General features: G+C 37.3%; 2 protein-coding genes across 2 annotated transcripts; both read left to right on the top strand.

The window, feature by feature from the left end:
- Positions 1–2,033: 2,033 nt before the first annotated feature.
- Positions 2,034–2,987, top strand: LOC103057072 (olfactory receptor 11A1-like). Its single transcript, XM_015890965.2, has one exon. The coding sequence runs from the start codon at positions 2,034–2,036 to the stop codon at positions 2,985–2,987; it is 954 nt and encodes a 317-aa protein (XP_015746451.2).
- A 4,790-nt stretch (positions 2,988–7,777) lies between these two features.
- Positions 7,778–8,776, top strand: LOC103056836 (olfactory receptor 1E16-like). The gene has a single exon (XM_007443462.4). It carries the CDS (start codon positions 7,778–7,780, stop codon positions 8,774–8,776), a length of 999 nt encoding a protein of 332 aa, XP_007443524.4.
- Positions 8,777–13,408: the final 4,632 nt, after the last annotated feature.

The following is a 13,408-nucleotide window of genomic DNA, read 5'->3' on the forward strand; positions in this document are numbered from 1 at the left end:
AGAACGTGAAGAAACATCTATGCTGAGTGCTGAGACATTTATGAATCTGAGAGTTATGTGTTAGCAAGTAAGTTATACCCCGCTGTATATGGGGCAATATTTTAAATTAGTTCATTAGAATAAAAGATAGGCACATACCATAATGTGGATTACTGTGATGTATGAACTCAATCAGTATGTGGATTATGGATCAGCAATGTAATTCAGCATTCCATATCATTTTTAATCAAAATATTGTGGGGCAAACAACTGCTGACAAAACCTGAGTCTGTGTTTGAAAATTACCAAATTGCTTTTCTACCAGTATCTTCTATATTTTTTGTGTCTTTAAGCAACATTCCATTCATTTAAAAAACATTTTATTTGTTTATTGAAGTTTAAGAGCTCATAGTGAAAAACAGAATGTTTGAACAGATCACACAGATAAGAAACAGCTAGCTGGGACACAATAGTAAGATTGATGATAAAATAAAGCTGAGTTATTTAATTGCTAATATTTTCAGTGTTTTCAATATTTAGCTAGAATAGAAAAAAAAATGAAACATCTAAATGCTAAAAGAGTAGGCTAATTAATAAGAGGATGAAATCGTACTCAACATCTTCAAAAAATTATGAGAGAGAGAGAGAGAAAGGAAGGAAGGAAGGAAGGAAGGAAGGAAGGAAGGAAGGAAGGAAGGAAGGAAGGAAGGAAGGAAGGAAGGAGAATGGTAGTAATTCCATAGCCAATGAAGTGTATCTAAAATATCAGATAGGCCTCCTGTTAAAAGACTTTCCCTTCAAGACTTCCAATCCTATTTCCCATAGAACCCACATGATGTAAAACAAACCTGTCTTAATTAATTCTCAATTTTTAACAAGCTGGATAAAGTTAGACTGGAAGGGGTGTTAAACCTAATGAACTTCACTGGAAGTATTATACAGTATGTGATTATATCTGTCAAGGATGCTTTCTAAAAGTTCGGAATACCAAAAGTAGAAAAGTTGGATGCTAGTGTCCCATTTTTAGGTTATGGATATTTTAGTTGCTGCCACCATAAATCTTGATAGAGATGTAATGGATTGCCATGATGGATTGGGTCAAGGCTGACCTAATCTTCTTTTCCATTCTAAAAGAGGCAATGTGAAGTCCAGTAGCAAAACTTGGTTGCAGCACTACCCTCCCATTCATGTTTCCCAGGACCTGAAATTGAGAGTCATGCTACTCCTTACTGTTAAGTTGATCAATAGTCATGATCATGTGTGGCCATTAATATGTTTATCTCTTTTAAAATTCCAGAATTTGGTGGGCAGCATCACGTTTCAGTTTTATTGTTATCTTCTGTTTTGTAGGAAGAGATTTTTGTATTCTTCATTTTTTTAATGGTCTGAGTCACTAGAAATCATTTTGTCTGGACTTAATAATAGACTGGGAAAGGATTATGTCACCATAACAATTTCTTAATCATTTGAATTCAAATGAAACTTTCTATTTAATGTTTTGTTAAATCTACTGATGGTGTCATTGTTTCAAAGAAATTGATAACACTCACATCTTATCCACTGTTGATGTTTGTGTTGATACACAATTTCATAACTTAGAACCAAGAAATGGGGATTAAGGGGGATCATAGTCAAACAGTATTGGAGTTTTAAGAATATTGTGTTTTGTAACCATGCAACATAGAACTCCTATCTTTGCTATATGTTTTATTTTGCAGGTTGGGGGGGAGGTGTTACAACCAACTCACTTTTAGCCTATTTCTTCTAGTTTCTTCTAATTCTTGATTTTTCCAGGCTTTTCAAAAAAAGTTGGGTGAACACTGGAGCAGAAGATATTTTTTTGTGTCAATCATTGCTGCAATCATATATATTAGCTAAAAATCTGATAGGCACATACAGAATCCTGGACCAGATATTTGATCCAAACTAGAATTCAGGTTAGTTTTTCAAAGGATGTTAGAATATGGGGATTATGACTTTTCCAGTGGGGCATTCAGCTGCATGATTTTCTGATTATGTTCTAGGTTTGGCAGGACATTTCGTGGACTGAAGAAATGCTGAATGCAGAGAAAGGAAACCAGACTGGCATCACAGAATTTATCCTCTTGGGGTTGGGGAACCCCTCTGAGCTGCAACCTTTTCTTTTCTTCCTTTTCCTGGTAATTTATCTTGTGACAATATGTGGGAACCTCCTCATCATCGTGCTGGTTGTGGCTGACCAACAGCTTCACACCCCCATGTACTTCTTTCTGGGGACTTTGTCCTGCCTAGAGACTTGCTATTCCTCAAGTATCTTGCCAAAAATGTTGGCTAGTTTGTTAACTGGAGACAGAATTATTACTATGGGTGGATGCTTAGCCCAGTATTATTTCTTTGGCTCTTGTGCAGCCACTGAAACATACCTCCTTGCAGCAATGTCTTATGACCGTTATTTGGCTATATGTAGACCTTTGCACTATCCTTCTATAATGAGTAGGAAATTATGTTTCCAGCTTATCACTGGGGCATGGGTCAATGGGCTGTTAGCTAGTGGCATCTTGGTATTTCTGATTACTCAGCTACTTTTCTGTGGCCCCAATGCCATTGACCATTACTTTTGTGACTTGACTCCACTGGAAAAACTTTCCTGTAGTGACACAAGCCATATGGACCATGTCATCTTGCTCTTGTCCTTCACTGAGGCTCCATTCCCATTTGTTTTAATACTCATTTCCTACTTTTCCATCATTAACACCATCATAAAAATCAAATCCAGCACTGGAAGGAAAAAAGCTTTTTCAAACTGTTCCTCTCATCTCATGGTGGTTTGTCTTTTTTATGGCACATTAATCATTGTCTACGTGTTGCCAGACACACCCACTTTGAGACATCTCAATAAATTTTTCTCCATTTTTTATACAATTTTGACTCCTTTGGCCAATCCCATCATCTACACTTTAAGAAACAAAGAAGTTCACAAAGCCTTCAGACGAGTTTACAGTAAACTGACATTGTTTGGGAGGGTGTAACTGATGTGATTCCTGCTAAATATGGAATCAACAAAATGGGGTTCTACCACCAGTTTCCTAACAGATTTTACAGTCTCTTTGAAGGCCTTCCATCATCATGCAAAAACATTTATTTCTATTAGCTAGTTGGCTTGTCAAGTTTCTTCCAGTTTTAGTATCCACATTCTGTTGGGTTTCACAAATTCCTGGGCAGTTTCTTAACCTTTTATATAGATTTTAGTGCTGCTTATAACATATGTTTACAAAATGTGTTGCCCTGGATATTTTTTAATAAACTTCTAATGATCTGGTTCTGATAATTTTAATGTCTTCTTTATCATACCTGTTTAGAGAAGTACCTGTTATGTCTTTTAGTCATCCTGGGCATTTAAAGGAATTAAAAATGGTAAAAGTTATTTAAATAATAATTCCTCAAGGAATCAAAATAAAACTGTTTTGTGCAAAAAAATTCTTGTTTTATAATTTTCCCCTGTTACTGGATGTGTTTTATCAGCTCTTCCACAGACATTGTTTTCATTGGCTTGTTTACTTCTGCTTGTTTTAATTTTGCTAGTTGTTATTTTTTTCCCTAGAGAAGCTGAAAATAAATTGCATAAACCATAATGAATTCTATTCTTAAAAATGCTGCATGACTAAGGATATTTGCATCAAAAAATCATGGAACAAATGATAATCTTGGAAGAGTCTGATATTGTGTAAGAGAATGTTATACTATGAGAATATGGGGCTTTGAAACTGGTTCAAAGCTGCAATATTGTGAAGGAAATGTCTGGGGTATGTGGGTTGCTGTAAGCAAGCAAGGTTTATGACATTGTAGAATACAGGTGTGTGTGTGTGTGTGTGCATCTGTGCATGTGTGTGAAAGCCTCATGTTTACTTCAAAAGTCTTGCCTTTACAGATAGACCGTGTTTACTGACTGCCTCGTGCAGTGACCATTTGCAGTTATGACGGTGCTGAAAAAATAACTTTGCGATCAAGATGCACATTTACGATCTTTGCAGTGTCTCTTTCTCAGTCATGTGCTCACCATTACAGTCATTTAGTACAGTATGTGCTGTCCTATCCCTGAGCCATTTTTTTTCTTCCCCCTTCCCTTTGCAGAGCTGAGAGATTGTTTAAACAAGCAGGTAGGCAATCCCTACCGTGCTTGACCTCTCCCCCTCACAGAGCAGAGAGATTGGAGAGGAAGGGATTACAAGGGAGTAAGGAGGCACTCAATGTGGAATACACATTGAAAGGAATGCACTAACACTGGCTGTTTGCCTAGTGCGCTTGGAGCTGGGAACTATGATCACTGCAATGTTTACTTTGCTACTCATAGAAGTCACCAACTTTCACAGCATTTCTCTTAGTTTTCTTGTAATGTACGTACATTTTCATCCCTTGTTCTTCAGGGATCAACCTTTTCTGTTCTTAGCAGTGACTCTTTTTTTGTTCCTGAATGCTCAGAACTTGTCTTCTTGTACAAGTGCATCAATAGCGTAGAGCACCCTCTGTGTCTCTGATTTCTAAATGTCACTTTCATCCACTAGACATGGCCCTTTGATACCTGCTGTATCTGTTCCAACTTGGGTTGATTGAAGATAGCAAAATAAAGATAAATATTGTTGGGTTCTTAGCATTCTCTGAGATTTGTTTTACTTGCAGAAATTTCATTACTTTGCTAGGTAACATCATCAGTGCATGGGGAATGATAATCTAAGGGGTGAAACTGACCACAAAGAAGGCCCACTGCCAGGGTCCTGTAAGATGACACTACTTTGCTTATGGACTATAAACCATGTAAATCCTGCCAGGTCTTATCAGATTGGCAAACACAATTGGAAAAAAGGTAGTCCTGCAGTTATCCAGACTCCAAGCCATGAAGGGTTTCATAGATGATAACCAATATCTTGAATTGCCCCTGGAAGCCAAATGGTAAGAAGTGAAACTCATGAAATATAGGAGTCACATGGACAAGAGAGGATGTACCCATTGAGATTTTGCTACTGCATTCTGAGGCAGCGGTAACTTCTGCATGGCCTTCAGGTCAACCCCATATAAGGCATATTGTAGTAATCCAAAGGAACCTAAGGTGTGAATGACCAACAGAATAACCTTCCAATCCAAAAAATGATGTAATTGCCATAGTAGATGTATCTGTGCATCTGTCAGGGCCAGATGAAGAACAACAATGAGGCAGTCCAGTCCAGTATAGTTCCTTTATTAGCTTGCACCTAATAGAATCTCAGCAGACTAAACTTATGCTAAAGTAACTAGTGGCTGTACCCTGTGGGACTCTAGGGAGGGGCCAGTTTCAGCCTCTTTATCTTTTCATGGTCCTACTGCAGGCTGAGGACGCGCTTGCTCTGTAACCTCTCCAGGAATGCTCCCCCTCCCTCCTGATAACCTTGATCCTCCATTCCAGTATCCTCCTTGCACATGCCTACCATTATAACATCTGCATATCTCTTGACTATAGCTACCATTTTCTCATTGGGCAAGAGTCATGAGTCAAGGAAGACCCCCATAAGTTTCACCTGGGTTAGTGTTACCCATCAAAGACAAATATTAGAAAATCCCTGAACACAGAAGTTCCTTGTATCCTTGTATCTACAGCCACACTAGGGTTTAGCTGAATCTGTTTCTCTCTATTCAGACCCTTACAGGCTCCAGGTACCCAGATAAGACCTTCACGGCATCACTTCTCCAGCCAGAGGTTGAGATATAAAACTGGGTATCATCTGCATAGGATACCTGACTATATCACCCAATGGCCTTCTGGAAGTGTTGAATAGAAGTGGGAGACTACCTCCTCATGCAAGTATGAATTTCCTACCATCTGAAGCCAGGTTCAAGTCAATTCCTGGATGACCTTGACCAGCAAGGAGAGATAAAGGTCTAACATACAGTTGGTAACAACCACAAGAACCCCACTCACTTGTTTGAAACTCATTGGCTTTAACTCTTCTTAGGCAACCAGGACTTTACACCTACCCAGTTAATGTCAAATTTAGAATGGATCTGAGCAATTGTACATCAAATGCCTAGAACATTCTTCACAGTAGCTGCTCATCTTATAAAAAAGGCCACCAGAAGCCATTATGCAGATGCAATAAGGGCATAAAAATAATAGTGTTTTTCCACCTTCATCAACACAACATAGGCCGATATGTGGGCTTGCCTGTGTTTGGGTGGATTTGACCTTTAACTTTCTCCAGTGGCATTCTAGGTTAAAGGTTCATTCCTCTGTCTTTATGTCTTATTACTGTTGATTGATGACCAAAATTCAGTGGAGATTTCAAGGGGAAATAAGGAACTTTCTGATTCACAGAAAATTCCAAAGGAAAAATAAGAAAATTCCAAGAGAATAAAAAGAAATAGCTTGCAAGTATACTATCTAGCAATCATAGCCTGGAAACACAGAATGTTCTTGCTTTATAGGCAGGCCTCCTCATTTAGATAAAAGGAAGGTCTGCAGTTCTTGTCTTTTCCAGGGGAGAATGAACAAGACAGTGGTGTCTGCAAGGGGTGTGTGTGCTGAAATAGGCAAGATGCTGGCTGTGACTATGCAATCAAAGTGCCACACCCTTTTCACATCTGTTGTGACACACTTTAAAAAAGAGGCAGGTGTTCCATCATTCTGTTGCAGCTACCAGCTTGATTCCTCTCCTTCACTATTCCTGTGGATACCTTGGAACAAGCACTCTTCATCTTCAGCATCCAGCATTCGATCAGTAAGTATCATACATTACTTTGATCTGTGTATGAATTTGATCCTAATGGCTTTGAGGATAAATCTTTTGAAAAGTTTTAAAGTGGGTGTTAGGATCTCCTTTGGGATTCAAAATCTGGTTGCATCAGAAAACCAGAAAATCAGCACCGCATCTCCCAGGATTAATTATTTTAAATGTTTATGGAAAGCTATTTTAGAGTACAGATTGTTCAGGAATAATTTGGAGGAATAAATCTATTGAATCATGGAACATGTATGACTATATGACTATATGTGCTGCAGGTAAATTCCAATTAAAAGTATTATATATTTTGTGAGAATGATGCCCTCTTTCATGGCATTCATTTGCATAACAACATTGGGCAATGCTAAGACATAAGATGCTTTCATTTTGATTCACCCTGATCTCAGAAGGCAGTTTTTGTATTTGATACAATGAGCAACTTTGTTTAGAATAAGCTGCTGCTGCTGCTGCTGCTGCTGCTGCTGCTGCTGCTGCTGCTCTTCTTCTTCTTCTTCTTCTTCTTCTTCTTCTTCTTCTTCTTCTTCTTCTTCTTCTTCTTCTTGATGATGATGATGATGATGATGATGATGATGATGATGATGAATACTGTTAAGGGTATGGAGAGACAGCCAAATATGCAACGACAGAATCTAATACAATATGTAGAGAGTAGATTTGGTTGGTTGGGTGAGGCAGGAGAACAGGAATGACTTGATCCCCTGAACTATACTGCATGGTTTTCATACTGTAAGTATCTCATCACATCACAAAAGAAAAGAACAAAGGGTTTTTAATGCTGCTTAGAGTTGTATTATTCCAGGCAAAATAACATTTCCTGCTACATTAGCTATCCACATGTGCTGGATCTCCTTCTCCTTCTCCTTCTCCTTCTCCTTCTCCTTCTCCTTCTCCTTCTCCTTCTCCTTCTCCTTCTCCTTCTCCTTCTCCTTCTCCTTCTCCTTCTCCTTCTCTTCGTCCTTCTCCTTCTCGAAAAAAAAAAGCTTCAGAATTCTAGAGTTGAAAATGTTTTTTCTTTCTTATAATTCTAGCACTGATATGACATTTCACGAATGGAGGAGATCCTGGATATCGAAAAAAGAAACCAAACAGGCATTAGGGGATTTATCCTTCTGGGTTTGGGAATTTTCCCTGAGCTACAGCCTCTCCTTTCTGGGTTCTTCTTGCTGATTTATCTGATTACAATAACTGGAAACCTTCTCATCCTTCTGCTAATTGTGGCTGATCAGCATCTTCACACCCCAATGTATTTGTTTCTGGCAAATTTGACTTGCTTGGACACTTGCTATAGCACTAACATCTTGCTCAAAATGTTAGCCAACTTGCTGACTGGTGAGAGAACTATTACTGTGAGTGAATGCATAGCCCAATATCATTTTTTTAGCCTTTGCACAGGTACAGAAACCTATCTTTTGGCTGCCATGTCTTATGACCGCTATTTAGCAATTTGTAGACCTTTGCTCTATGCTTCTATTATGAATAAGAAATTCTGTTTCCAACTTATGGCTGTGACATGGCTAAATAGTTTGATATGTAATGCTATTCCGGTGGCTCTTGTGGCTCAATTATCCTTCTGTGGCCCTAATGTCATAGACCATTACTTTTGTGACTTCCATCCACTAGAAAAACTGTCCTGTACTGACACAAGTCTCCTTGAAATCATCACATTTTTCCTGAGCTTTGTTTTTGTAATTCCTCCCTTTCTGCTGACCCTCATCTCCTATATATGCATCATTGGCACCATCATCAAAATCAAATCCACCTTTGGGAGGCAAAAAGCCTTTTCAACCTGCTCTTCTCATCTCATGGTAGTTTGCCTTTATTATGGCACGATAATCGTTGTCTATGTGTTGCCAGACTCCCCCACTCTGACACATCTCAATAAAATATTCTCCATTTTCTATACAGTGATGACACCTTTGGTCAATCCCCTCATCTATACTTTAAGAAACAAAGAAATTCACAAAGCCACCAGACAACTTTATGGTAAAATGGTAATTTTGGCCAGAAGTCACCCCAAACCACCCATTTCTTCTCCATTTATTAGATAGTCATGTTATAAGTGTAAATAGAAAGCTCTGGTGTCAATTCAGCACTTTTTCTATTTAGTAGTAATAGCAGCAGATTCTGTTTGGGATGATGGTGGGGAACCACGTTAGACAGCATCTTCATGCCAAGATCGAAATACAACTCCAGCTCTTTCTGTTTGTTTATTGTTGGATTTCAGAAATTTGCGTGATGATTTGCTGGACACTAGGGACTTGATTTGAAAATATGTTGATATTGGCTGCTTGGATGTTGCAATCTCTCTGCAATCCCTTACCTCTTCTGTAAAATTTATGTGTGCTGTTTCTGATTTGTTTTCACTGTGATCTGCTTTGTATGTTTTACCTAGTCCAAAACAAAAAAACAAAAAAAAAAGGTTCAGTAGAACTGTCCAATATGCCATGGCTTTGTGTTTCTATTCTATGCAAATATAAAATGTTTTGTCATAATTTTCCTCTTTTTTCTTGTATCTGCCTTATAAATTCTTCATGGAAAAACTGGATGTAACTCAATATATGTTTGGTGATCAAAATAAATTCCACACTTAGAATTTTTGTGGAATACAATTTGCACAAACCATTTTTCCAGCAATACAGGAAGATTTATGTGGCTGATATATCAATAAATAGCATAATTATTAAAAATATGAGGTTCATATATATTTAAAATTTTGAATTACAATTCAACTGAATCTTTCCTTGGGTTTTCCATCACGTATGTTTTTCAGGAAGCCAGGAAATTAACCATACCTATCCCATCATAGTTATGATTTGCTAATTTCAGAACATTGCTCTTTGTAATCTTAAAGCTCAGTTTCCCAGGAGTCTCTAAATGTAACTCTAACTCACATTAGCTAATTTACTATCAGTACTGATAATATTTCCTACTTCTGATTGACATTGGATGACATTATTCCAGTCATTGCTTTTATCTTCCTGCTCATCCATGAAGTAGAGGAAGTGGCCTGTTTCACTGCAGTATATATCTTTCCTTTTTAAAATAAGAAATAACAATAGAGATGCAAAGATTCTACCAGAAATTGCATCAGGAGAAAATGTGGGTAGTGTCTTAAAGTCCGGCATCAAAATCTACTGAGATTGATTTTTCTCCGGTCAAAAAATGACACACACACACAAATTTGGTGGAAAAAAAAGAAGAGATTTTTCTACTGAAGAATGCAAACAATTGTATGCTTAAGAAAAGAGTTTACATGAAAGGAATTTACATATAAATGTTTGCATCAAATAAGTTCTGTGTTAGAGAGTCAACGCTGAGGTGTCTGTATTTTTTTAAAAAAGACTCCTTGCCTATTTACAGAGCGATTATATAAATTAGGGGAAAATGCATACAAAACGATCACTTACTACAAGATACTGGGCATTAATTGCTCCAATTTCTTTTAGAAAAGTCAAAAAGTCTATATTTTAGAAAATATATATAATTAGGAGAAAAATTCCGGAGTAGAATATAGCCATTTTAATACAGAGAGTAACCTGATAGATTTTTACCAGTTGAACATTTCTACAAAGAAAGACTCAGGATGTGGAGTGGGAGTTTGTGTTGCCAGAAGGTCCCATTTGCCTGGAGTCCAGTTTGTGTACCTGTGGTTTCATTTCTGAAAGGCTTCCCCCTCATCTATATCTCTGAAGAAACTTCTAAGAAATTTACCCTGGGAAAAAATTTTCCCGGATTCAATGAAAGACATAACCCAGACTTATCAGTGCAGGTACTGTGATATCTAACATATAAAAGTGCTCCTGAACGATGTACCTGAACCTACCACCTCATTATTTTCTACCAGTCAGGTGACTCTTGTTGAATGGAAGAAATGTTGCCTACAGAAAAGTATATGATGTAAATTCTGAAAAAGGTTAGGGGTCCCCTTATTATTTTACTAGTTGCAGCTGAAAAACTTCTTCACACCCCATCAACAAATTTCTGAACATCTTATGTTGCCTAGAAACTTGCTAGACTTCCACTGTTTGCAAAAAAAAAATAAATAAATCTCACATTCTCTAGATATTTATTTATTCATTTTTATGCATGTACAGATGATGATGTTGATGATGGAGATGATAGCCATTTCTGTTGACCTATCTGTCATAACCTAGATATTCATCATTGTCACCATATGAAAAACATTTTCTACTACTCAAAGGAAAAAGACATCTATATATGAAAATAAATGGTCTTTCCACCAATGAAATGAGTCAGTATCTTTGTCTCATCTAACTTATCTTTAACCTTATCAATAGTCACTGGTTTACTAATAAATACCACATAGTGCTATAGTATAATCAGATAAAAAATGTTATTGTAAAATATCATAAAATCTCTGCCAAGGTAACACATATTGCTTCCTCCTTTGCTTAGTAGAAAAGAAGGCTTTTCCCAAGAAGGATAAATTACACATTTCCAAAGCCATTCCTTAACATATGATATAATATAGCTTCTCTAATTTCTCAGTATAATTCTTTTAGCCCCACCCTCCATGCGTGATTCATCCATAATTCCTAATAAACAGCCAAACTCCAAAGTTTTGGTATATAATTCAATATAATGTTAACAAATTTAATGTATTCCTATAAATCTACTGATACATTATTTGGGGAGTCCAAATCACTCCAAATACAATTTATGTATAAATCAATTTTAATCTCAAATCCATTGTTACCATAATGATGTTTTAAGAACATGAAGCCATTGATGAGGCATTATCAGAGATTCCAATCCTTTAGTCCATGTCTGAAATATCTCAGAAATATCCACTTTTAAATTATTCTTGAGCTTTTGATGGTGCTATCTTATGAGTTTTCCTTCTGTCATGGATTCCATCAAATAAGAGAGCATCTCAGGTACCTCTAAAGTGGCCAAAGCATCTGGCACATATTGAGCCATTCAAAGAAGCCTAAGTAAAAAATATTGTCACTGTTGTGAATTAGAAAGACCAAATTCAATCTGGAGTCAGGAAAACTTACTACATAATAACTGGATTAAAGTCACAATTTTTCTCTTAAACATATATCTCAAATCTTCTACTAGCCCCTCTAATTCACACAGGAGCTTTTCCATCTCACACTCTCTCAAACCTGTGTGTGGCCTTGTAGAAACATGCAGCTTCTCTGTACTTGGTGGGGGTGGGGGGTTCAGAGATGAGCTTTTATATGCCTTCATCCATGGGAAATAAATTACAGGGATAAGTCCTGGTATCTTTGCCTGATTCAGAGAGGAAGTAAGGAAGAGTCCATCTTGCTGCTCTTACCTGCTTCAGTGATAATTCAGTACACCCCAAGGCTGATGTTTCTCATGGGAAGAAGAGAGACTGACCACTGTGCCTGATGCTGCCTGCCAGAAATAGAAATGATGGCGATTGTGACATCATCATGAGGTTGCTATCTGAACAAGGGAAACTGACCCTTGTGACCTGATGCTGCCTGCCTTACAGTGGGTGGCTCTTTCAATTTCAGACTGATCTTCCTTGACTTTGGATGAGAAATTGTTCAGTAGGAGTTATAGTGATATTGCCTGGCTAAATTTGGGGGGTGCGGGGAACCTTCTCAATTAGGATTTCAGACTGGGTAGAAGACTTCTTCCCTATTAAGTTAAACATAAATTTATTTTCTTAACATTCATCCTTATGGCTTGTTGGAATAATTGCATTACCATCCACAAGCTAATGGGTTAGTCTTGTATTCCTTTGTTTTGTAATATTTAGGTCAAGTAATGGTTTATAGTCCAAGAGATTTCTTTCCTTAGAGATCAAAATGAGTGACCAAGGGAGTAAAAGAGTGATCATTACAATTGTCTGGAAGAGATCCAAGATACCACAGAAGCAGAGTTTGGAAGGTAAATATATGGATGTATCAGCAGATACAACATCTGCAAATCATTTGTTATTATTTGTGCATGAATGTGCCCCTACAGACTCTCAAAATGCATTTCCTGAAAAGGATTTCAAATCCATCAACTAGTTTTCCAACTCAACGAACACTGAGTAAGGCAAAGATCCCTAGGAGAAATGATTAATAACAGGATCTCTTTTGGGATTTGGGTAGGAGGTGGATTACATCATTCAGCTTCCTCAGAAAACCAGAAGATCAACAGGAAATCTCTCTGGATCCTTTATTTTGAGAGCTAAGTGAAAATACTTTAAGGACACTTATTTTTATCATGGAGAATGTATACAGAGTGCCATTGTTTTCTGCAAGAGTTTGGAAAAACAACCAGCCATGCTGAGTGTTGGAACATCTGTGAATCTGAAAGTAACTTGTGCTAAGTAAGTTCTACCTTCAGAAAATGCTCTATTTGGGGAGACATTTTAAAGTTAGTTCATTAGAATAAAAGAAACAGTAATGTGCTTCACTGTGATAAGCAGTCATTCAATGTGTGAATTATGGTTTAGCAATGTGATCTAGCACAGCAGGTGTACCATTCTATAGCTTCCTTAATCCAAAAATTTGGAGGCAAATGACTCCCAACAAAAACGGATTCTGTACTTTTAAATCAAACCAAATTACTTTTAAGAGCCAGTTTGATGTAGTGGTTAAGGCATCAAGCTAGAAACCAAGAGTCTGTGACACGATTGAACAGATTAAAAAAAAAAACTTTTATAGCACTATCTTCCAGACTTTGCCTAC

This window comes from Python bivittatus, unplaced genomic scaffold (genome assembly GCF_059951505.1).
Source record: "Python bivittatus isolate LINGU-HERP-01145 unplaced genomic scaffold, Pbiv_v1 ctg000410_np1212, whole genome shotgun sequence".
Classification (NCBI taxonomy): Eukaryota; Metazoa; Chordata; class Lepidosauria; order Squamata; family Pythonidae; genus Python; species Python bivittatus.

Bases quoted from the DNA above. Each gene is read 5' to 3' on its own strand.
- LOC103056836 (XM_007443462.4), top strand. From the start codon at position 7,778: ATGGAGGAGATCCTGGATATCGAAAAAAGAAACCAAACAGGCATTAGG.
- LOC103057072 (XM_015890965.2), top strand. From the start codon at position 2,034: ATGCTGAATGCAGAGAAAGGAAACCAGACTGGCATCACAGAATTTATC.